This window comes from Cebus imitator, unplaced genomic scaffold (genome assembly GCF_001604975.1).
Source record: "Cebus imitator isolate Cc_AM_T3 unplaced genomic scaffold, Cebus_imitator-1.0 Scaffold196, whole genome shotgun sequence".
Lineage (NCBI taxonomy): Eukaryota > Metazoa > Chordata > Mammalia > Primates > Cebidae > Cebus > Cebus imitator.
The window spans coordinates 3,383,069-3,407,789 of NW_016107511.1; the positions used below are offsets into that span (position 1 = coordinate 3,383,069).

At 41.6% G+C, this 24,721-nt stretch overlaps 1 protein-coding gene across 14 annotated transcripts in view; it reads right to left on the bottom strand.

Annotated features, from left to right (window-relative positions):
- The window catches only part of AOPEP (aminopeptidase O (putative)), a 379,056-nt gene that overhangs the window by 70,399 nt on the left and 283,936 nt on the right, over nucleotides 1–24,721 (bottom strand). For 13 of the 14 annotated variants that reach the window (XR_005203205.1, XR_005203206.1, XR_001830582.2 and 10 more), the window contains 2 exons: nucleotides 11,176–11,238; nucleotides 10,777–10,851 (listed from right to left, as the gene is read on the bottom strand). Coding sequence is in view for 9 of the 14 variants with exons in the window: in XM_017547221.2 (XP_017402710.1) it covers nucleotides 10,777–10,851; nucleotides 11,176–11,238 (138 nt within the window). In the remaining 5 variants the exon portion in view is untranslated. Of the gene's footprint in view, nucleotides 1–10,776; nucleotides 10,852–11,173; nucleotides 11,239–24,721 lie in introns of those variants that run through there. The other variant, XR_001830584.2, reaches the window with a different exon arrangement.

Here is a 24,721-nt window from a genome sequence, read left to right on the forward strand (position 1 = left end):
GCTGAGGCAGGAGGATCACTTGAGTCCAGAAGTTTGAGCTTACAGTGAGCCATAATCACACCATTGCATTTAAGCCTGAGTGACAGAATGAGACCCTATCTCAAGAAAAAAAGGTCATGCTGAATCTGTGGTGCTGGAAACGTATGGGATGCTATTTGAATGACAACCTAACATTCACAAATCACAAAAGGCATGGGTGCAGTGGCTCACACCTGTAATCCCAGCAGTTGGGGAGGCCAAGGTGGGTAAATCACTGGAGGTCAGGAGTTCGAGACCAACCTGGTGAAAATGGTGAAACCCCGTCTCGTATAAAAATACAAAAATTAGCTGGGCGTGGTAGTGTGTCCCTGTAATTACAGCTACTTGGGAGGATGAGGCAGGGAAAATAGCTTGAACCTGGGAGGCGGAGGTTGTAGTGAGCCGAGATCACACTACTGCACTCCAAGCTGTGCAACAGAGTGAGACTCCGTTTCCCGTTTAAAAAAAAAATTCACAAGAGAAGGAAACTCTGAATAACTCTAGAACTTAAAGTTACCATCCCCAATTCTGAAATATTTTATTTTGCCTTAAAATAAAATGTTCACAGTGGGGTTGGCAGGGAGGGACTAAATCTGAGTAAAAGGAAAAAAACGTAGAGTGAGAGTGAAATAGGCTAAACCAAGTCCAGAGGGAGCCTAAACTCGTTGTGGCACTTTGATTTCACATTTATGAACCAAAGATAAAAGATCAATTTCCAGAGCTAGGCACAGTGGCTCCCACCTGTAGTCCCAGCACTTTGGGAGGCCAAGCTTAAGGTCAGGAGTTTGAGATGAGCCTGACCAACATGGTGAAACTCTGTCTCTACTAAAAATAGAAAAAAAAAATTCTTTTCATAATGAGTATGTGCTCATGAAGACCATCTGGGTTTTGAGAATATAAATTATCATATCCTCAATTGAACAAATATTTGTATCCTGCTATCAGCCTGAAGGAGGGCCTACAGACAATGAAAACAGCCCAAAGTGATAACTTCCCTTACAGAGACCCAAACTGCTCCGATACCTACTGCACTTTCCTGCACCTCTGATACAGGTCTGATTCAGTTCTGTCTTCTATCCAATATAGTTTTCCATACCTAACTATAAACTCTTCTATCCTACATAGTTTTCTATATCTAACTATAAACTATTCTATTCATCTCGGTATTCTCTACTCCTGACTCAAGGTTTTATATGTTGTGGATATAAAATAAAATTAGTAAACTGAATAAGTATAAAACTTAATAAGAAATGTGTTATGCACAGAATAATCAATAGTATTACATTTCTACCCTTGGGCTTCCAAATCACCTTGATTCACAGGTGTCAGCAGAACTTCTCTAATAGGTTCCACCTTTACTTGCGAAACATGGATGATTTTTAAAATCACATATTCAAATAAAGACACTGTTTACATAAAAATTAAACCCTTGTATGTGCATACAAACCAGGTAAAACCACTAAAATGGATTCAGCTAATTCAATTACCCAATTTCCCACCATAACTTCCAGCTTACATGTATAAAGCATTGCTTTATCAAAACAAAGACCAGGCATGGAAACTCTAGTCCAGGGTAGCCTCAGGTAAAAATGCATCATATACTCACGTCTTTAGTTTGTGCTATGCTGGTGTGGACTTATTTATCACAGACTGCTTTGTAAGTGATCTTTGATATGCTGTGTGTTTTATCTCCCCATGGCCAGAAATGGCATCTGTCATGTCTCTTTGGTATTTTCCAGCAGCCCCGTATGTGGGGCCCTGTGTACAATAAATTCAAGAAAATGTACTGGTTGATCAGGCTGACTTCGGTTTTCAGCAATCCTCATTATCTGAAAATAGAGTAATTTTTCTAAGTGTTTCTCTATGCACATATATCGAAATCATGTAAACCCAGAGTTCTGAGTGGGGAACTAACATGACAGGGAAGAGTGTGATAAATGGAGTTTTCTAGATGAGATACTTCAGAAAGCACCACTTCCTTTAATCCAGTAGTAGTCCCCCATGAGTAGATGCAGAGAGGCTGCTTACCACATGGAATCGGGATAAGGCTACTTACTATCAGGACACAGAAGACTCGCTGGGTAGCCATTGTCTACTTCTCACAAACAGAACATCAACTCAAGTCCATACATTCATAAAGTGAAGTGCTCTTTTTTTTTTTTTTTTTTTTGGAAACAGGGTCTTGTTCTGTCGCCCAGGCTGGAAGGCAGTGGCACGATCCAGACTCACAGTAACATCTGCTTCCTGGGCTCAAGGGACCCTCCCACCTCAGCGCCTGGAGGAGCTGGGACCACAGGCATGTGCCACCACGTTCAGCTAATTTTTTGTATTTTTTTTTTTTGAGATGGGATCTTGCTATGTTGCCCAGGCTAGTCTTGAACTACGGGGCTCAAGCCACCCATCCACCTTGGTCTCCCAAAGTGCTGAGATTATAGGCATGAGCCACAACACTCAGATAATTTTTGTATTTTGTAGAGATAAGGTTTCATCATGTTGCTCAGGCTGTCTAAATTTCAAAGTTGCTAACAACAAGAAACTTTAAAGGATAACAACATAGTAAAATAATACATTTAAAGCACTTCACTTACAATATCTTATTTGGCTTCGTATCTACTCTGTGAACAAGCAAAAAAAAAAAAAAAAAAAGTTATTCTCATTTTACAGGCAAGGAAAATAAAGCTCAAAAGCCAAGTAATAACTGGGAAAAGTAACCCACAATGCAATGAGACATATATTAAACTAAAATTACTGGAATGAATAGAAAAAATCTGGATGTCCAGGAAAAATGAATAGATCAATCCATGGGAAAGAAATGAGATCAGTATTAGATTTTATGCAGGATGACAACAAAGTAACAGATTTCTTATAATTTAAAAATATGAACCAAGGATTTCTTGTTTAGCTGACGTGACCTTCAGGTATAAACAGCACCAACTTAAAACATGCAAAAAAATCAGGGACTAGAGCTGTCCTAATCTCTTCCTGAGAAATCTACTAGAAAATGAGCTTCAGAATTGACTGAACAGACATTAACCTAAAAGTAGACGATGAACATTACACATAACCTGCAGAATTAAAACTAAGTAACTTTATAAAGGGTACAGCATAGTATATAATGCCTAGATGCTCTGACATCGCAGACACAGTCCAATCATCAACAAGGGAGTAATGAGGAGATTAGATGGAAAATACAATCCTCTGGCTGACTGCCTTACCAGTATTTATTTATAGGAAGTAAAAAAATGGATAATATTTCAAGTCACATGATGGAAAATAAAGAGGGGAGGGGAAGAAAAGGTAAATGACTAATTTATCACTCACAACAGGGAATCAATACACAAGAACAGAAAAAAATGTATTACGTCAAAAGTAACCATTGTAACAAAAATAGAAGCCTTCCTAAACACCAAAAAGGACAAAATGTTTTTTTTTTAAATTGTAAAACTATGGGGAAAACTTGAAGTCAAACATACTGATTTTATCAATTAGGATAAATGGACTTAGTTGGCCCACTGAGTAAAAGGATTTTCAGAGGAAAGCAAAGGTCATGTGACAAACTCAAGGGGCACATGATTAGCTGGTACAGCTGGGACCAGTATCAGGTCTTCAGGAATCCACGCTCTCTTTAAAAGAGATCACTACCACCTCCCCACCCGCCAGCCCCTCCGGCTAAAAAAAAACCCAGGAAACTCTACCAAAGATACTTTGATGAAAACCTCTATCATTAAATAACAAAATAAAAACCTGAATAGTGAAGAAAAAAATTTAATGCAATAGCAAGGTATGAGTTTATAAAATAAATGCCATTTGTGGGATTCATTCATCTAATTCATTCAACCAATACTTATTGAGGCTGCATGTGGCCAGGTCCTTTTCCAAGTGTTAGAGATTAAAAGCTTAAGTATGACTCTTCTGTGGGCACAGATCCTGAAACAGAAAGAAATATATATTGGCTAGACTTGATCCACACTGCTGTGAGCCTCCTCCAACAGAAGGTGGATAAAAACAATGGCAGGTCTGGGCCCACACAGACATCAGTGAGTGCTACTCAAAAAATGCACCTCAGTAGTGCCAAATGAGACCCAGGCACAAAGCAGCAGCTCCTTCAAATGCCTATGATGACAATGACTGCCAAGCATTCAGTCACAAGAATGAAACTAATACTTCCTATAAAAGTAACTAAAAAGCCACAAAATTTTTCTCTGCCTGCCTCCGTTTTCCAGCCAAACTCTAGCATTTTATATAAAAACAGCTTTCATCTCTCATGTCATAGAAGAGTTGATGGCTGCGGGCATCAAACTTGCTAAAATCGATAGTAGTGTAATTATCAGTACACCTCCAAGTGTTTTCAAAATACATATGGGCTGGGATTTTCCTGAATTAGATATGCATGCTTTATGCTGGTGGTCTAGGATTGTCCATAGCCTGCACTAAAGAGAATTTTCAAATCTTGCCCAAAGCATTCTTTTTTATAGCAATTTTTTTGACTTCGTTATACCTCATCCCTTTCAAAAAGTATTTGATGCACTCTACAACATCCTAATGCCATATTGCTGTGTGATACTGCTTTAATGGTGCATTTATATAAGCTGCTACATGTAAAGGATTTAGAACAGTGCTTGATACACGGGAAATGTTAGCTATTATGATATGAATAGTTCTATTCAAAGATTCTTTTTAAAATACGTAACTAAGTGCATGAGGGTAAGAGGATGATGATACTTTAACTTTCCCTGTTACGCTAGTTAAAAATGGGAAGGAATTTTAATACACAGAACTCTTGGAACTTTTTAAACTGTAGATTGTTTCTTTCCTTTTTTTTTTTTTTAAGTTTGGGTCTTGCTCTGTCACCCAGGCTGGTGTGCAGTGACAGGATTATAGTTCACTATAACCTTTAACTTGTGAGCTCAAGAGATCCTACTGCCTCATCCTCCCGAGTAGCGGGGACTACAGGGATGTACCATCATACCTCATTTTAATTTTTTTATGCTTTGTAGTGATGGGGTCTCTCTGTGTTACCCAAAGCTGGTCTCAAACTCCTGGCATGATCCTCCCGCCTCAGTCTCCCAAAGTGCTGGGATTACAGGCGTGAGCCACCATGCCCAGCAAAACTGCAGTCTTAAAAAAATGAATCAATGGACAGGGAAATTTGGAAAAATAAGTAAAAATAAGTAAAAATAAATAAACAGATGAAAATTTAACAGTATAAAATTATACAGATCAGATTTCCTTCCTGAGGCTACCAAAAATACATGTTATCAGCAATTATTTCTTGGTACAGCTTAAAAAAAAAAGAGCAAACAAGGCCAAGACCTTGTGAAACCTCATCTAAAATGACACCTGGGTACAGAGAATTTAATACATTATGTACTTATTAGGGATTTACAAGGGAAAAGGAGAGACCCACAAATAGGACCAAAAATCTCAAATGAGTTCCCAATACTTCAGCAATAAAATAACGAATTGCATATTAACAGCCCTGTAATTACTTCTTTTGTTTGGTTTCTTTGTAATTACTTTTAATAAATTATTCTGCCTCCCCCATCACTCAAATAAGTTGTCATCCAAAGGCACAATCAGTACAACACAGGATACAAAGCTACTCACAGTTAGGGAGGAAGGGATGGAGGGAGGGAAAATGGGTGGGCTGGTGCTTCAAGAGCTGTGTCTCACAAGAATCCATAAAGCTTTTCTATGGAAATCAAGTATCAATGAAGCTATTGTAAGAGATTACAGCTACATAAATGTAGACTAGTTATGAATTCCCACAGAGCAAGGGCACTCTCAAAAAGGGGCAAGGCCACCAGCGCCTGGGAAATCACTTAACTGCAACATTGCCTCAGTTGCCTAAGAGTGGCTGCTTAAGCCTACTATTTTGCTGAAATGGGGGTAGTTCCTACAAAGTGAAGGGACCCTCGGCTCAGCAAAGTTCATTCTGTGCCATTTTGCTAAGCTTTGTGTCCTGATGGCTCTGGAGTCAAGCCTACCACAGTCACCATCTGCTGTTTTGAGTACAAGAAAGAGCCGAATAATTTTTATTGGTCTTAATATTCGTTTTCAGAACTAATAAACTGAACATAAAATATATCTTTGTCACGAAAGACAAACATAGCAGTAAAATACTTTGCTAAATAGTTTGAAATTTGTACCTACCTTTATCATTTTGAATAATTCAATATTAGTACTGTAATAAAAGTATTATCTTACAATATATAAAATCTAAAGGAACAATAAATGCTTAAAAAATCCACAAACCAAACCGGATTTTACATGCAACTTTTTAAATCTGTGAATTATTATTCATACTAAGATTATCATTGATTTGGGTTCAGAGTCAAGTATGTACAAGGAACTAATGAAATATAAGTAGAGTGAAAATACTCTAGAACTTAGGAATATATCGTAACAAGGAAAATAGTTTGGTTTTTTCCCCTTAAAGGCTTGGAAAACAGAATTTATGATTTGGCCTCAATGAAAATGGCCACCAGATGCTATAAAGTCCATACTTTTCACAACCATCCTTCTAGATCTTTGTTTCACTCTGAATACGTGAAGGTAAATTTCAGGAAATTTTCAACAATTTGAATTCTGAGTAGCTCAAGAGTATTGTTTTTCGGGTTCTGGCAGAAAAGGATAAGGAAAGTAACCTTGAAGTGCACTGTTGTTGGAAACCATTTGCACTGTGTTGATTGTGACTAATCCTAACAGAGAACTGACGATCTCACCCCAGCAGAGACCGCTTGCTTGGAAACGCTAATGCCTGTAGTAGCCAACCTTTCCATGGCTGAATTTTCAATGATTTACAGGTGAGCCAATGAATACTTCTGCCATCATCACACACATTTACTGAAGACCTGAAATGAGTGTTGTAAAACTCATTCTCTGCTTACTGTATGTATAGACTAGGAAGGGTGCTTCCTCTGAATCTGAAAATTGAAATTTTCTTCCTCTGAAGGAATCATATCCCAGTCATATATTTTCCTAACGTATATTACTTCATAAAGGACTATTCTATTATATATTCTAATCCTTAGAATTTTGATAAAATTACTAAAACTTTGTATTATTTTACGTGTGTGTGTGTGTGTGTGTGTGTGTATAAAAATACACACATACACACAAACATTCCTTAATCTGTGATGGCACATAATTTGTATTTATCTTTGAAACAGCTAAAAAAGGTTAAAAAAAAAAAAAAGAAAAAAGAAAAGAAAATGTGTATTCCTCTTTCAAAACTAATATCCATTTAGTAAAATCTATTAATTTAAAAACCCACATAAAATTCACTGTTGCAATCACAACTGTTCATCCTGTCCTTTGCAGAGCTGGCTGATCCAATCATCCTAATTGTTCTTTGTTAGTTATTCGTATTTCCCGTGTTTTTCTGTTGCAAAATTTATTCAAACTAAATGAAAGGAACTTGAAATAATAAAAAATAGAACAGTATCAGAATGGAAGAAAAAAATACCTGAGGACCAGAAGTAGAAGAGAGGTGAGTTTTGTCATTTTAAATGAAAAACAAAACAATATAAAAGAATTCAGTCATACCAGGAGAAAAAGGACTAAAATATGAAACTAAAATAAAATGGAAATAAATGTCACAGAAAATATGAAAAGATGCATGAGAGATAATGATGCATCTTCAGGGAAATAAGAAATGAAGTCTGTTAGGAAAACACAGAAAGATGGCACAACTCTCTGGTGGGTGGGATGACTGGAAGCAGAAGGCAGGAAAAGGCCAGGAGAGCACTTTGAATCTCTATCTGCATGGTACATCTCAGTCTCTAATTTACTTTATTTCACTATTCATTATTTTAACCCGCAGCTGAGCACAGGTTGAGTTTGTTTTGCTTCCCCTTCAGAGTTCACTGAAAAACTCAACTAGTATTTCAGATTACATCAGACTGTGCCTACCACTCAGCACCTTCGAGATTTTCTTTAAGGGGAAAACAAACATCCCCGAAGATGCTCATCTACTGTGCAGCTCCTTGCCCAGCGCCTGTGGTCAGAGTCCAGCCTCTCACTAGAGCACTGTTTTCCTTTCTCGGGGAGGTCAGAAGGTTCTGCTTTCCACACGGCAGGAAAAAAGCTGCACCCTCCTATTGGAGGAAAAATGTTACGACCACCAGTACAGTTAGTACAGACGACTTAGCCAAATTTACTCATCTAGGCTGAATCCTGAGAGAGGCCTGCAGGTATAGAAAGATCCTTGGGGTCTGGAGGCAAGGGCAGTGTGGAGCGGAAGAACAGGAGCAAGGAAACCAAGTTAGACAAATAAAAGCAACTGCAACGTTTCAAATGGGCACCTACCAGAAATGACTAAGATTCATTTTATTTTACACTAACACAAAATGAATAAAATCAGAAAATACCAGTTTTATTTTAACATAAAAAAATATATAGTGGATGTAAGAAAAAAGAGAAATTGAATAACTTGCTTCTACTTGTGACATGGCAGATGTTTTGAACAATAACATATTAGACTCAACAGCAAGTGAACTACGGAGGCTCCCCCTAGTAACAAATTCAATCCTAGCAAAAGGTTAACTCATGGACCTCGGAATGAATACTCATGATCACAGAATTCAATTTCTATTTCAGAATAGGGGAAAGGCCCTTTGCCTCAGTGAGCTCCAAAAATCTTCTCCTAGGTGTGGCAGAGGCAAAACAGTGGGCAAAAGGGCTTGGAAGTGCTGTGCAGAGCCAAGAACAACACTGGAAACACTGACAGTTCATATTCTCTGACACGTCTCTGAAATTTTCTAGCCCTTCCTCACCTCCACCCTCAAACCTCGTCAACTTTAAGTTCAATCCATGAAAGGAAGTTCTGAATGTTGTTTTCAACCTACTCCATTTTCATGTTCTTATTAAAATTGCTGCCCACATTTTCCAAGGAAAAAAGTCAGAGGCACATCTTCCCCTTAAGTTCTAACATAGGAGCTTGTATCAAGGGGAAATGGTTGGGCAAAGAACTTCATTCTCCTGCAAGGTAAAATAATCAATCCCCCTCTTACTCTGCACCCCCATTCTCAGAAGACCCAGTGGTCAGGTCACAGGTGTCACAAATACGGTTACTTCTAGGTTTGACTTTGGTAGTGACAACATCTAGCAATTCACAAAGATAATGGCTTCCCCTTCCTTTCTACAGGACATTGTGCACTTTGATAATCTTATTTTTGGCTGGCCGTGTGCGGTAGCTCACACCTGTAATCCCAGCACTTTGGGAAGCCAAGGCAGGCAGATCACGAAGTCAGACTGACACCATCTTGGCTAACAAGGTGAAAACCTTTACTAAAAATAGAAAAAACTAGCCAGGCGTGGTCCATGTGCCTGTAGTCGCAACTACTCGGGAGGCTGAGGCAGGAGAATCACTTGAACCCTGGAGGCGGAGGTGAGCGGAGATTGCGCCACTGTACTCCAGCCTGGGCGACAGAACAAGGCTCCGTCCCAAAAAAATAAAATAAAATAACAGCTACAACACATTTTTTTTAAAAATACCAAGCAAGCCATAATTCTTTTCCTTCTTTGGGTATTTTATGATCTCATTCATCACCTCACAACATTAAAAAAAAAAAACACCTAAACCATTAACGTTAAACACAACTTACCATACCATGCTGAGGTATGGTCAGAAAACTCAAGTCTATTCCAAATGACAACTTTTTCGATTATTCTTCAACTGAAGTTACATTTATGACTCTCTGCGAAAAAAACAAAGGGCTGGGGTCCCCCTTTTCACGCACACTGAATGTCTAGCTACAAACAACTATATTTGCAGGCTGGTTCCTTTTCCAGCTCTCTCAGAAGCTGCCCTGTGGTATCCTGAAGTGCACTCTGCAGTTCTGGGATCACCTTTATTCTGATGCGCTTTGTGCACATTCTCGGACGCTGCAATGCCCATACTAAGGCAACACAGCACAGAAGTTGGCAGCAATGCTATCAGCAAGAATTTGGCTTCAGAATCAAGAGTGATTCATCATACATTCTAGCAGCAGAAAAACAACACACCGCTATTTTAATCCCTTGGTGGTATTAAGAATCAAAAAAACAGTGAGATGTAATTAAGCAAAAGCAACAAAAATCCTATCTGCTGTAACATTTGTCAAAAAATTATTCACTTTTAAGAGTTTTCCGCAAGTCACTTAGAAAACAACGGACTACTTACCTTGATATTTATTACAATGACAAATCACGTTTTAATATAAAATCAGAAGACAAGCAGTACAAACTTCTGGAAAGTAACATACTGAAATTCTAAACTTAGGCAAATAAATTTTTCATTTGCTCTACAGGAAATAAAATTCCTCCTAGTGTTTTAAAAGCAATCCGCTTTTTTTTTCTTCTCGCCATTTCTTAGATGACTCCAATTTAAAGTCTAGGTGAGTAAACGTACAGCACGGAAACCGAATACTGTGGGCGATTTATTCGGGACACCTATCATTTTTCAGAGGTACCTGAACACTGAGATAATAAACACTGCTGATCTAAAATAATATTGAAACCCACTTAAGTCCTACTGCTCTATCTAATGAGCATGAAACAAATCTCCCGGGTTATTCCCTCTTTATGAGAATATGTGGATGATCATTAGGCTTTATTGACCAGTATTCCCACAGAATGTCCCCATATATTAAATCTATCACTTATTATAACAAAAACTTTTTAAGTTGCACGCTACTCTATGGTCGTGACCAGGTCCTCGGGGGCAGACGCGGATTTCCCGAGACCTGCACCGAGTACCGCCTCGGGAACCCCTACCTTTTCAAACACCTCTTCCTTCACCCTGCGTTTCCGTTTTCGGGGTCTCCGGTTCACTTGAATCCATTTCGTGACCTGAGTGAGGTTCAGAAATCACAGCATTTCAAACAAGGAAACGGGGTCCTGACGGCCGCCCCCCAGCGCGAAAAAGCAGACACCCCCGCCCTCGCGACCCGGTCTTCCCCGCACCTCGGGAAGCCACCCGCGCCCGCCCGCGGGACTCGCCGGGCGCCTCCGCGCAGGGGCCGCGACCTTCGCCCCGGCCGCTCCCCGCGCCCGAGCGGGAGCCCGGCAGGTCGTCCCCGCGGCGCACGCCGCAGCCCGGAGCCAGGGCCTCCAGCCAGCCGCGGTCTCGCGTCGGCGCCGCCGGGGCGCAGGGGCCGCGCCGCCTGCACTCACCTCGGCGCGCACTTGCCGCGCGAGCCCGCACTCCGCCTCGGCGCGGCGCTCCCTCTGCAGCGGCTGCGGGGGAAGGGGACACAGTCAAGTTTACCGCGGGAGCGGCCCCGGCCTCCCTGCCCCGCGCCCGCCAACTCGCCGTGCCCGCCCAGTACCTCGCCCGCGGCCGGGAGGACGCAGCAGGGGCGCCGGAGCCCGCGCCCTCCGCCCGCCCGGGGCCCGCATCACCTCAGGCGCGGCGCGGGCGACAGGCGCGGGGCCCGGACGGCGGCGCAGGCGAGCGGGCGGGCGAGCGCCGGGCTGGGCGGGGCCTGCCTTAAAGGTATAGCGGCCGCGCCGCCTCCCGCAGGTCGCCGCCGCCCCGCCCGCCCGTCCGCGCCGGCGTTGTATTGTTCTCCCAGCGAACGGCGTGCTCCCGAGCTCCCGCCGCCCCGCGGCCCCGCGCTTGCCCCCGCCACCCCTTTCCGGGCTCCGGGCGCCCCGCGGCCCCGCGCACCTTGCCCCCGCCACCCCTCCCCCGGCCGCGCCCCGCGAGCAGCTTCCCATCAGCGAGAGGGGCCCGGGCTGCCCGCCGCAGGCTGGAGGGAGCGGAGGCGGGGAAGGAACCACGCCTGCGGCCAGCCCGGCGCGCTCCCCGGGTCGGAAACGGTCCCGGTGGCTTTCGCGGAGGGAAAGTAACTTTCCTAGTGGAGTTTTCTCCGGGAACGGGTTCTACGCCGTCCAGTAGACGTTTCCCAGTGGCCCCTCGGGGCTCCGGGCGGCGGCAGGTGACTTCCCGGGGGCGAGGCCAGGGCGCAGACAAACGCAGCCCCGCGCCCCCGCCCGTGTGGACCCCCAGAGCCACTGGGTAGAATTTAAAGAGGAGGTGTCAATCTGTTTTCGTAATTACGGAGAAAGTTTACACTTAGTTTACAAAAATGTGCGATACCCCAAGATTTTCCTTCACCCGCCAAAGGCCTTCTCGTCTGCATCAGCAGTGGCTAGAATCCGCCTGCGGGTGAGGGCGGGCGGGGGCGGAGAGTCGGGTTGTCCCGGTGCTTGCTGGTCTTGACCATCCCTTCGACTTCATCACATTTCTTTAAAGAAAATGTGTCTTGCCCTTTCTTTATTGCTACTCCATCCTTCTCTCAAGATCAAAAGGTTTAGATCAAAGCCAGGATCAAACTCACTACTTTAAATAGCAGCAACTTTGCCATGGAGTATTTTACACAGAGGAGCTTCTTAATGGAGACATCGGAGTGGAAAACTTTATTTTATCCCTTCATTCCATATACATAACTAGACCACTTAAAATTACATGCATGATGCATTTCTGTTTCCTAAAACAAACAACAGGTCTGCTCAAATGAGAGATTCTTACTTTGTTTCCAAGAAGACAAAAAAGTTGAAATCTAGAGAGTAATATAAATAGACGTGTTAACCATTTTGTGTCATTATTATAATAGCTAAGTCCTATGAAATGTATGCTCATTTGCTAAAGATTTTTCGATGTGTTACTGTATCTTTTAGTATAGACGGTACGGCCATCATATACAATTTTTTACTGTAAAGGAAATGCATATAAATGGTTAATGGTTTGGAAATCTTGCACATAGGCAGGTAAATAATTATAAACGGTGAAGTAGATTACTCAGAGCTGCTTAATTCTAAATGGAAAGAGAACTCTGAACTATTCAACCTTCTATGCTGCTAATAACAGTTCCACAATCAATAGAAATCTATCCTGGCAGGCACTTTCTTTTGCCCGCTAGAATTTTTTTCCTTGGGAGTTCATGATCCCTAGAAACTGATGTGAGCCATTCAATATTGATGTACTAAAACAGTGCTCTATTTAAATGGACCTTTCTCTTTGTTGACTCGTCAACAATTTTTCAATTTTTTTGTTTCTTGGAAGAAACACATCCAAAATAAATTCCAATAGTCCCGCAACAGGAATAAAGATAACTATTCCAAGTTAAATCTTACAGACCTCTATGAAAGCTGTTGTTACAGCTGGGTTCTCGTTACTTGAAAAGCTTTTTTCCCCTTGCAATTTTTAACTGGTTGCAGACACACACACACACACACACACACACACACACACACGCACGCACACGCACGCTCTTAACTCTATAAATCCCATTGAACCACTGGAAAGATCTTAGAAACTGAGACCTGGAAACCCTGTCTTGCTCTGCTACTGATAGTCTCCTTTCTTCCTAGCTCCCAGATCATGGAGAACCTAACCGTTTCTGGCATGAGCTGAACAAAGGAAACAGCCTACTGTCTTCTGTTCTTCTAGGATTTTGCTGAGTAGGAAGCAAAAGCTGTGATCCATTCTGATTGCCTCTTGTCCCCCAACTTTCCTCCCAATTGCCATCCCAGAATCCATCCTCCACAGAGAAGCCAGATGGTATTTCCAAAGGTAATACAAATGCTACAGCTTTGCTTCACTGAGAATGCTTTTCTGTCTCCTCTTTGCCTGGCTAGCCCACTTACCCTCTAGTTCTGGGTCTAAGCAGCACTCCTGCAGAAAGGCCTTTCCTCCAGTTCAAATTGTGTCACGCCACTATTCTTTCTAATAGCATCCTGTTTACTTACTTTAGAGTGACTCTTAGAGCAGTTTTAAGTTTATAGAAAAACTGAGCAGAAAGCAGAGTACCCATATTTGTACCCCCTCATCTGCTTCCCCATTATTAACATCTTGCATTAGGTATATTTATTATCACTGAGGAACCAATATTGATATATTATTATTCACTAAAGTCAAGTTTACATTAGGGCTCACTCTGATGTGCAGTTATTATAGCTCTTTAAAAAATATACTGAATGTCCCGCTCCAGGAGGAAAGAAATCCTGTCTTTTCTGTTCTAGATTTTTGTTCGGTCCACCAGAAACACTGCCTGGCACATACTAGAAATTCAATAAATATGTCACATAGTGAATGGAAGGATAAAGGAACAAATGAAGGACACATGAAATTTCAAGGGGAGAAGTCTTAAAATGAAGATTTTTCTAATTAATTCTTCTTTGTTTCACTACTAAAATGCTTAATTTGTAAAGAGCCTAGAATTTTACATTTTTAAAAAAGGGAGACCATGGGATATTAGTTATATTGGCAGGGTAGTTTTATAAAACCACTTAAAAACAAAACAAAAACAAAAAAACAGGTTGTGCATGTTGGCTTACACCTGTAATCCCAGCACTTTGGGAAGCCAGGGTAGGAGGATTTCTTGAGCCTAAGAGTTCAACACCAGCCTGGGCAACACAGTGAGATCCCCATCTCTACAAAACACAAGAACAACAACAAAAGCATTAGCCAGGCATGGTGGTGTTAACCTGCAGTACCAGCTGCTCAGGAGGTTGAGGTGGGAGAATCACTTTAGCCAGGGAGGGAGAGGCTACAGTGAGCTGCGATGGCACCACTGCACTCCAGCCTGAGCAACAGAGTGAGATCCTGCCTCAAAAAAAAATTAATAAGTAAATAACAATAAAAATAAATTTTAAAAAACTGAAATGAGAAAGTTTCCTAATTCCCTAATATATGAATCACTAAAATTATGTTCCAGAACGATGCTAGAGGCTGAATTTAATCTAGAATGAAAGGTTTACATATTGCATGATTTGAAAAAATACTTTTTTATTGTGTTCAATCCAACCTGAAAACATTTCTTCTACTGTCTACCTGAATCTCCCCTTCTTGATGGGCTGATACCAAAGAAGGTAGGGTCTAGAGAAACTGGAAGACTGCCTTTTTAAAAACTGGAATTCTATTGTAGGAAATGTGTATTCTAATTACTGTCTTTGAGAATGTAGTAAACACACTTTAAAGCTGTCCTTTAAAAACAGATGTTTTCTATCTGAATTGTATCTTTAAAAATGCCTCATCCAGTAGATATGCATATTTTGAAAGAAACTTATTCTAAGAAACACTTTTGTCAAAGCAGTTCATAACAGCTGAAGACAATGTCCAAGGCTGAGGAAAATGCCATTGCTTTAGAATTATTTAACCTCGTGACTGATTGGAGATTACTTTTGGAGGGAAAGCCTTTTTCAGTTTTCTTCCTTTTCTTAGACAAAGAGGAAATTACTCCTATCACTGGAAACATATAGTGATACCAATTTCACATTGTTAGGGGCGTGTTTTCTCTTCCTGCTTCTACTTCATGGAAGAGGCACAGAACAGAGGAAGGAGGAGGAGCCAACCTTCCTAGGCACCGACCGGGAAGGCCACAGGGCAAGCAAAGGGGCTCTTCAATGGTCCCAAACAGCCACAGATGGCAAATTACATTCCCTGGGGCACAGCGGAGGGCAAACCATCTACTGAAAGAAACCGAAAGATCTTTGAATAGCAAAAAGGTTGAGAGTTCCAGAAGCTTCCACTGGTTTCAGAAGTGCTCTACTGCCAACGTACATTCAGGGTGAATTTAAAACTAGGAATCTACACAGGTCTAAAAATAAAATCAAGGTTTTGATTAAGTTTCAAAAATAACAAATAGGTATTAGGAGCAAAGTTATCAAATATTTATGTCTTTAAATTTGGTCTATTTTATTTTTTATTATTATTTTTTGAGACAGTCTGGTTCTTGTCACTCAGGCTGGCATGCAATGGTGCAATCTCAGCTCACTGCAACCGCTGCCTGCTGGATACAAATGATTCTCTTGCTCAGCCTCCCAAGTAGCTGGATTGCAGGTGCCCACTATCACACTCAGCTACTTTTTTTTTTTTCACTAGAGACGGGGTTTCACCGTGTTGACCAGGATGGTCTCGATCTCTTGACCTCGTGATCCACCCGCCTCGGCCTCCCAAAGTGCTGGGATTACAGGCTTGAGCCACCGCGCCCGGCCTCAGCTACTTTTTGTATTTTTAGCAGAGATGGGGTTTCACCATGTTGGCCAGGCTGGTCTCGAACTCCTGACCTCATGTAATCTACCCGCCTTGGCCTCCCAAAGTGCTGGGATTACAGGTGTGAGCCACTGCACCCGGCCATCTATTATTTTTAAATGTAACATCTTTTATGTTATATATTTTTGGATCCAAAATATATAACATAAAAGATGTTACATAAAAAAATGTTTAGAGGGTTGTTTATTCCATTAGATAGTAATTTTCTGTGAGGAGCTTCAGGACAGTCTTCTCCTTGGTAACAGCATCAGAAATAGTTGGACTTGGTCAGCTAGTTTGTTTTTACCTCTTATTTGTATTTGCTCATTTTGTCTCTGTATTAGATAAACACTTAGTGTTTTGTTTGTTTGTTTTTGAGGAGGACTTGCCAAATGGACCTCTTAGTGGAAATCCTTAAAAAACATAATTTTCAAAAAAGGAAGTCAGTCTCATGTTTGGGGTAGTAGATTGCTGAGGCTACGGCTCCACAGTAAATCAGCTAACAAACCTTCTTTCTCTCAGTAACCATAACCTGAGCTCACTGCTGCTAAAAACATTTACAGAGATCAACTCAGAGAACATTTACAATGCTTCATTTCTTGACCCTCTCTGAGATCTGACGAAGGCTAATGGTGCTGTCAGCTCCTTAGAAAAAAATACACCTATAGCACGCATGTACATACACACACACACACACACTCTCATACAGACACCAGTTGTCAGGAGGTTCTCAGATTCTTCTGTACCCAAACTTCTAGTCTGGATAAAATCCAGACTAAAATCCATTGTTGGAATAGGCCAGACCACTTTAAAGCTGGCCCTAGACTTGGTCTTATGGGTACTCCGTGAAAGTCCTGTTATTGCATTAAGTTCTGGTAAGAAGCCATCAACCTTTATTGAGGTGCATTATAAGAAACAGCTCCATAAAATCCATCACAATGTTTACCGGAAGGATGGACTTAGAGGGCTGTTTATTCCATTAGATAGTAATTTTCTGTGAGGAGCCACAGGGCAGTCTTCTTCCGGGTATCAGCATCAGGAACAGTCGGACTTAGGCAGTGCATTTGTTTTTACCTCTTGAATTTATCCCTTTTCCCTCTTCTAGAAAGCCTGGAGCTCTGTGACCCTATTTAAGCATAGGAATTTCAAGGTGTGCATACTGTATGCTAATTTAATTCCTGGCCTCATCCTTTTTTTCTACCATTGTTTTGATATTGCTTCATTTTTAAAAAATTTTATTTCTATCATGTTATATTTATCTGCTTTGGAAGCTGCCTTCAATCCATTTTGGACAAGGAAGAGGATGAATCAATAAAGTATTCTGGGTTTTATTTTTCTCTTTAATTTCCTTTTTCTCTTTGGATGGGAGAAGGGAGGATCTGGGGAAATCTTATGGTGCTAATATTTATCTCCATTAGCAACATTTAAAAGTAAAGTAAAGAAATAGGCTGGGCGTGGTGGCTCACACCTGTAATCCCAGCACTTTGGGAGGCTGAGGCAGGTGGATCATGAGGTCAGGAGTTCGAGACCAGCCTGGCCAACATAGTGAAACCCTGTCTCTACTAAAAAATGCAAAAATTAGCCAGGCGTGGTGGCGCACGCCTGTAATCCCAGCTACTGGGGAGGCTGAGGCAGGAGAATGGCTGGAACCTGAGAGGCAAAAGGTTGCAGTGAGCCGAGATCATGCTTCTGCACTCCAGCCTGGGTGAAAGAGTGAGACTCTGTCTCAAAAAAAAAAAAAAAAAAAAGAAATTAAGGATGTATGGCTGTTCTTAACTTGTAACTCCACTTATAAAATTCAAGGAAAAGAACTGTCGAAAAATAAATAAACATAATACTATACAGACATCATACTATACAAATATAATACTATACAGGACTATTATAAAAAGGCTAACCAATCAAATATTTTATCTCTTGGTATCAAAGCCAGAAGAAAGGGGCTGAGATTGTGGAAAGAATAATATCAGTTGGACATATGGACAGATTATTCACATATTAAATGCCTACTGCGAAACAGAGCACTAGATTTTGTGAACGCAAAGATGAGTAAGACACTGTCCCTCTCCTCAGGAAATTCATGTGACAAGGCAGTAATACAGCAGGGTATAAGGAGCACACAGCCAGCTTGCCTAGTAGCTGTGTGGCCCCTCTAAGCCTCCTTCCTCATAGAGTTCTCATCAAATGACATGTAATCTGCTTAGAACAGTAAGCAGTTGTTATTTATCAACTCCTAAATGACTAAAATTAAGAAGCCATACCTGTACAACATTACTAGAAGCTAGGGGGAAATGACTTTAAGACAAAAAAAGTACTGAAGCACCCCCTACTAGAGCCCACAGGACCTTAGACTGGGAAGGAGATTACGAGTGGCAGTTTCCTACAGAACTGAAGGGTTTACGAAGTGCTTCCACATTCAGACTGTTCTGTTCATTTCTCACTCAGTCCCATCTTAAAGATGGAAAAACTGAGTCTCAGGGGATTTCATATCGCTTGGCCCCTAGTTCTCCTGGTTGGAAACGGAGTACTCTTTCTACTCCATGAGTACTTAGTAACATGTAGTGTGACTGTCTCACTTTAACATATTTGTTGATTAAATGGGCTTGATCAATCCCAGATGAAAACACAGGCTGCAAAATATAATCCCATACCATTAAAGTCTGCTGAAAAATACATTTTAAAGAGTGGACATTATTATATTCCCTTCAATGCCTATTATAACTGGAATTCTTTACAGGTCTTGATATTCACGGGCGTTATAACCTTAAAGAGTTTTCAGCTATGCATGGTGGCTCAAATCTGTTATGCTAGTGCTTTGGGAGGCTGAGGTGGGAGGATCACACAGGAGTTCAAGACCAGCCTGGGTCACATAGTGAGATCCGATCTCTACAAAAAATGAAAATAAAAAATTAGCTGGGCACAGTAGCTTGTGCCTCTAGTCCCACATACTCAGGGGACTGAGGCAGAAGGATTGCTTGTGCCCTGGAGTTTGAGGCTGCAGTGAGCTACTGTTGTGCCACTGTTGCCTGGGAGACAGGGCAAGACCCTGTCTCAAAAAAAAAAAAAAAAAAAAAAAAAAGTTGTTTTCACAGGTGAAACATAAAATGATATAGGGGTAGCTTTAGATTCGTGGTTTCTACTCTCATACCCTTGACTGCTTATTAGTCAGCAGAAAGTGTTCTACAAATCCCAATGCCCAGCTGACCACTCTAAGAGTGGGACCCAGTCATCAGTCATTTTTAAAGCCCCTCCAGCCCCCAGGATTCCAATGTGCAGGAAGCATTGAGAACCACTGCCTTAGATAATTTTAATGATGCCCCATCTCAAATAGGTTACTATGAAAAACTTCCAGATGCTTGGAAGACATCTGAATTTCAAAGTCAATGCCACAGATGATAGCCACTCACTATGCTCTATTACAGTAAGTCCCATTTGGCAGATGGCAGACACAATGCTGGGCAGAATGGGATGCTGGGCCAAACCAGGAGTCACTTCCTGCAGCTTACACTGAGGGATAAAATTCTGCGCAAGATCAGCCAAGCACACACACAGAAACAACTAAAAAGAGGTGGAAGGTTTCAACATTCTACCCAGAAGGGAGGCAACAATGGGTAGATATTTCTTTTTTTCTTCTAAAGCTAATACAATTCTGGGTCCTTAGCAAAAAGTACATACATTCTTATCTTTAGGAACCCAATCTGAGTGCTGACCTGCAATACTGTAAACATGAAGGTGGTATTTCCAGCTCATCACCTGCAGATGATGTTCTAATTATGCTGATGGCTGCCATCCATTCCCTTGAAATGAACATTTGCATTGGAAGCTTGCTGGCTAGGCTTGGGGGATAGTGTGCAGCAGTGGAAAAGACCCTCTGCCGTGTGCAAAAGGTATTGTTCCATTCAGGAAGCAAACCATGCTGACTTCCTCGAGTCTTCAAGCATTATGCTCTAACCACATGGGTTCCATTGTTTAGAAAACACACACACACACACACACACACACACACACACACACACACATATTGATGTTATAGGAAAATTATTCTGGCAAAATGCCTTACAAAAGGTAATTAGTTACTATTGAAAAACACAAAAATATCGTATGTTGATATTTCACTAGCTTGAAACGCAAACAGCGAGTCTAGGCACTTTCCCATTATTGCCTAACAAAGAGTGGGTGTGGTATCTGGAGGTGTGGGCACATGGACATGGGGAAGCTCCACGGTGTCTTTGAAAGAAGGAATGTGATGGGAGTCTGTGGCCCTGGCATGTCTATTTTTAAAAAGCTTGGTACTCAGACTGGGTGGCTGATTATATGGCCTCCAAAAGAAACCCAATGAAGTCACAATCTGCAACAAGAGGCATGGGCCTGATTCATCCGTCCCTCAATGAAGAAATCACACACACACACACACACACACACACACACACACACACACAGGCAAGTAAAATCCACCACATGTGGGGAGTGGAGTGGCTGTCCCAAATATAAATAATATATGAGAGGAAGCTACTTTCCAGAATGTTTGTTCACCCAACATTCAGTTCCATACAAGGAGGTGTTCCAGGAAAACAATGGGAAGGGCCAGAATTAATTGGCTGCTAATCTCTTTACTTTTTGTAGGATGTTTTCTCCAGCAGTGGATTAAATCAGTGTTTAATGCTACACAGGCCCAGCTGTGTCCATATAAGGAAAGCCTAGGCTCAAGTCTCTCTGTGAAAAAGGACCTGTCCTCCCCTCCCCGTGCTCTGCCTCCACCCCCTGCATGTGGAGGTGGAGAGTGGGAGCCGGGGAATGTGAACTTGATCCAGCACTGATCAGCCAAGCAGCAAACTCTCATTGTTCTTTAGATACCAAACATAACTTCTTTCTACTAGGGATAAACCCAGTCGTTCTGTACATAACACAGCTTTTGTGCTCACCAGTATGATAGTTGGAAAAGAACCACAAAGAACATTAGAGCTTTATTAGAGACCTCCTAATATGCAGGATTTAAGAACCTACCCAGTTAATTTATATTCATATTTACGTTAGAATCTATTACATCTATCTTTTGGCAGTTTCCAAATGCTTTTATAATTATGGATTTCAGTTTATTATGTAAATAGGATGGCCTGTTTTGCCTTCTATGGGAGCGTTTCTTACCATCACTGCCTTGAAATCTGAGGTTCAAGGATACTGGGAATCATGCTAAGGGATAACCAAATATGCTGTTGCTATATTTACGTGTCACCTTGTGAATGTGACTTAACTGTCTCAGTAGAAAGCTGTAGTGTCACGGGAAATCCACAGTTGAGAACTCAGATCTAGGTACCTCTGTCACCGCCACCGAGAAGCTCTGTGGCCTTGGACATGTGTGTCACACAACTTCTCTGAGCTATGAAACAGAGATAATGCTGCGGTGAGGATAAAATGAGACGGTGCATACGGCAAGAGGCACAAAATAGATCAGTAAATGCAAATTCCTTCCTCTTTTCCCCTCAGAAATAAAAGCCTATCTGGTATTCTGAACCTAAGTACATTTTCCAAGGTATCAAAATAACTGAGTTCTGACGTCATAATCAAAAGCCTGACCTGACAAGCACACAGGCTCAATGCCCTTGTAGGGAGCCTGCAAAGACACAGCACATCTGAGCTATTGCAAACAAACATGTGTCCCTTCCAATGACAACCAGTGGACGTGGGAAAGCAAGTTCTGTTTCTCGTATGTCTTATTATAAAGGAGATAATTCCATTTCTGGTCCTGTCTCATCCAAAACAGTAAGCTGACTGTTGTTACAAGAATATCACAAAGTGGGCCGGGCGTGGTGGCTCACGCCTGTAATCCAAGCACTTTGGAGGCCAAAGCGGGCGGATCACCTAAGGTTGGGAGTTCAAGACCAGCCTGACCAACATGGTGAAACCCCGTCTCTAAAAAAAATAAATAAATTAAAAAAAAAAAAAAAAAAAGAATATCACAAAGTGAAATTTGGTATTTCTTTTTTTATTTTTGAGGCCGAGTTTCACTCTGTTCCCCAGGCTGGAGTGCACTGGCCTGATCTCGGATTACTGCAACCTCTGCCTCCTGGGTTCAAACAATTCTCCTGCCTCCGCCTCCTGAGTAGCCGAAATTACAGGTGCACGCCACCATGCTGGTCCAATTTTGTATTTTTAGTAGAGAAAGGGTTTCTCCATGTTGGTCAGGCTGGTCTCGAACTCCTGACCTCAGGTGATCCACTTGCCTCAGCCTCCCAAAGCGCTGAGATTACAGGTGTGAGCCACCACGCCCGGCTGTCTATTATTTTTAAATGCAACATCCTTTATGTTATATTTTTGGATGATTTTAGAAAAATCCTAAATTCAAAGTGCTGGGATTACAGGCGTGAGCCACTGTGCCCAGCCCAAAATCTGATATTTCTACATTGCTCTCTGAAGATACCACCGTGGTCAGGTGCTAGATGCAAAATATCTACAATCCTAATAGGAACTACATGAATTTGAAACCAGGATCATAATTAAGGATGAAGGGTTTTAAGTCAGGCAGATTTGGTTTTCAGTTTCTTCATCTATAAAATGGGTAAAATAACGATGTCCCTCTTACGGAGTTGTGACTAGAAGTAAATGACTATTATATATAATGGACTTAGCATATGGCCTTTTCTCCTCATTCTGGATGTTCTAAATGTAAAATAGGATGCTCTAGTCTACTAGGGGCAGGGAGGTGAGGTGAAGGAGGGACAGGAAGGATTAAGTTAAAAACTACAATTCTGTAGAGAGTTAGACAATCTACACATTCTTAGATTTACCCATTTGCAGCTTAATTGACTAGAGGAATTTATGCAACATCCAGGCAGATGTCTCTCAATTATAAAACCAGTGACAGTGACTAGGAAATACAATTTGAAGAGGAACAACCAGAGAGAATTCTAGAGCAACTGCCTTTGCAATAAACAGAATCCAGAAGCCTCTTAAGGAGAGGCGTGTGGAACGTGAAAAGTGGAAGCAGGTGCGGCTGAGGAGAAGGAGGAAGACACCAGAGAAAAACGAGAGGAAGCACCTTGACAAAAGGCAAGAGACCCTGCCTGACATGGGACACAGCTTCTCCGTCCCAGGGAAACAGACCCCACGGGTGGAAGGGTTATCTCCAGCCAAACCCCATTATCGCCTGTTGCCCTGGAGTCTGAGTCCCAAATTCTGACTTACTGTCTTTCGCCTCCCTTCCGTGCATTTTCATGCCAATAAAGTTGCTGAAATTAAAGAAGAACTGAATTGTGAAGCCTTCTGGCATAAATAATGTCATATTGCGAAGTCGAGGCTAATAACAACCAGGATGCTGGTAACAGCCTTACGGAAAGCCATCTGATCTACATGTCCCTCAGTGCGGTTTGAAACTCCCCTCGGCCTACAAAGGAAAATATTTTTAGCGTGTAGCACACTTTGTAACAGACATATAAATGCACCAAAAAATAGAATTTTAGGAAAGCATCTGGGTTTGATCATTTCAACCCCAAATAGGTTCTACTTTCTCAATATAAGAAATACTGCAATATTTTCCTATCAAATATGCAGTGATCACTGTAGCAATTTCTCATACACATTTCATTACTGGTTCTGGCTGTTTGTTTTTTTAAAGCAGCAAATGCTTGAATGATTGAGATAAAAGGCAGCATAAAACATGAAGTGCCCTTTGTAGAGCATTCGGCACCATGGCTTTCCCTCCTCCAAAAGGCAAACTGGACTCACTGGACTTTTCCCCTCAGACTTAGGCAACAGATATAAATAAATATTTTATTTGTATGTCTTAAAATCTATCTTAGAAATAATAGTGGTCCCTGTCTAAGGTAAAACTGACCTGCAGTTATTACTGAGCTAGCAAAAATTTTTTCATCTCCTAGTTAAAGAGTTGAGTATCTATGAATAGCTCACTTGAACTAGAAGCAAATGCTTATTCTTCAGCAGTCGGCCAGCATAAATGCTCTTGTAGATTGATTATTACTCAATTCTCTCAATAATCTCTCAAATAGCAATTTTCCACTGGAAAAGGAAAGAAATGAACACACAGTGTTCCCTGGCAGTGTAAGTTTGTAAAACACCACACAGGACAAAGCATATTTTAAAAACTCTCACAATACCACTCCAAACTCAGGACAACTTTTAAGTCTGAGGGCAATTCCACAGATTCCAAGGACAGAAGGAGAGACACAAGAAAGTAAATCCCAACTTTTCCCTTCTCAGACGCGACCAGGGACACCTGCATTGCAGGCCTCAGCGTGGCACCGGACGCAGCTCAGAAAGCCGTTACCCCAGCCAGGTCCCCTTACCCCCAAAGAGGCAGTGAGGGACAGAGGGACAACTGGCTCGCCCACTGCTGCATGGCTTCAAGGTGGTAATGCTGATTCCAAAGTTGGTATTTAATGGATTCAATGACATCTTCATCCACTATAAGACTAGTCTTGGTGAACAAAATTCACAATAAAGAACTCTGTGAAAACATGGATTTGGATATAACACAACTGATTTTCTCCCTCTACCCAGCCTCCAATTTGGCTCATTATCTTCAAAGTAATGTTGCCTTGCATGATACGCACCAAACTGACTGGAGCCCACTTACTCTTTACCAGACACCAAGGAAGAGTGGACAGCCACCATCCAGAGGTGTGTGTGACAAGAACACCGTCCTTCTTTTTTTTTTTTTTTTTTTTT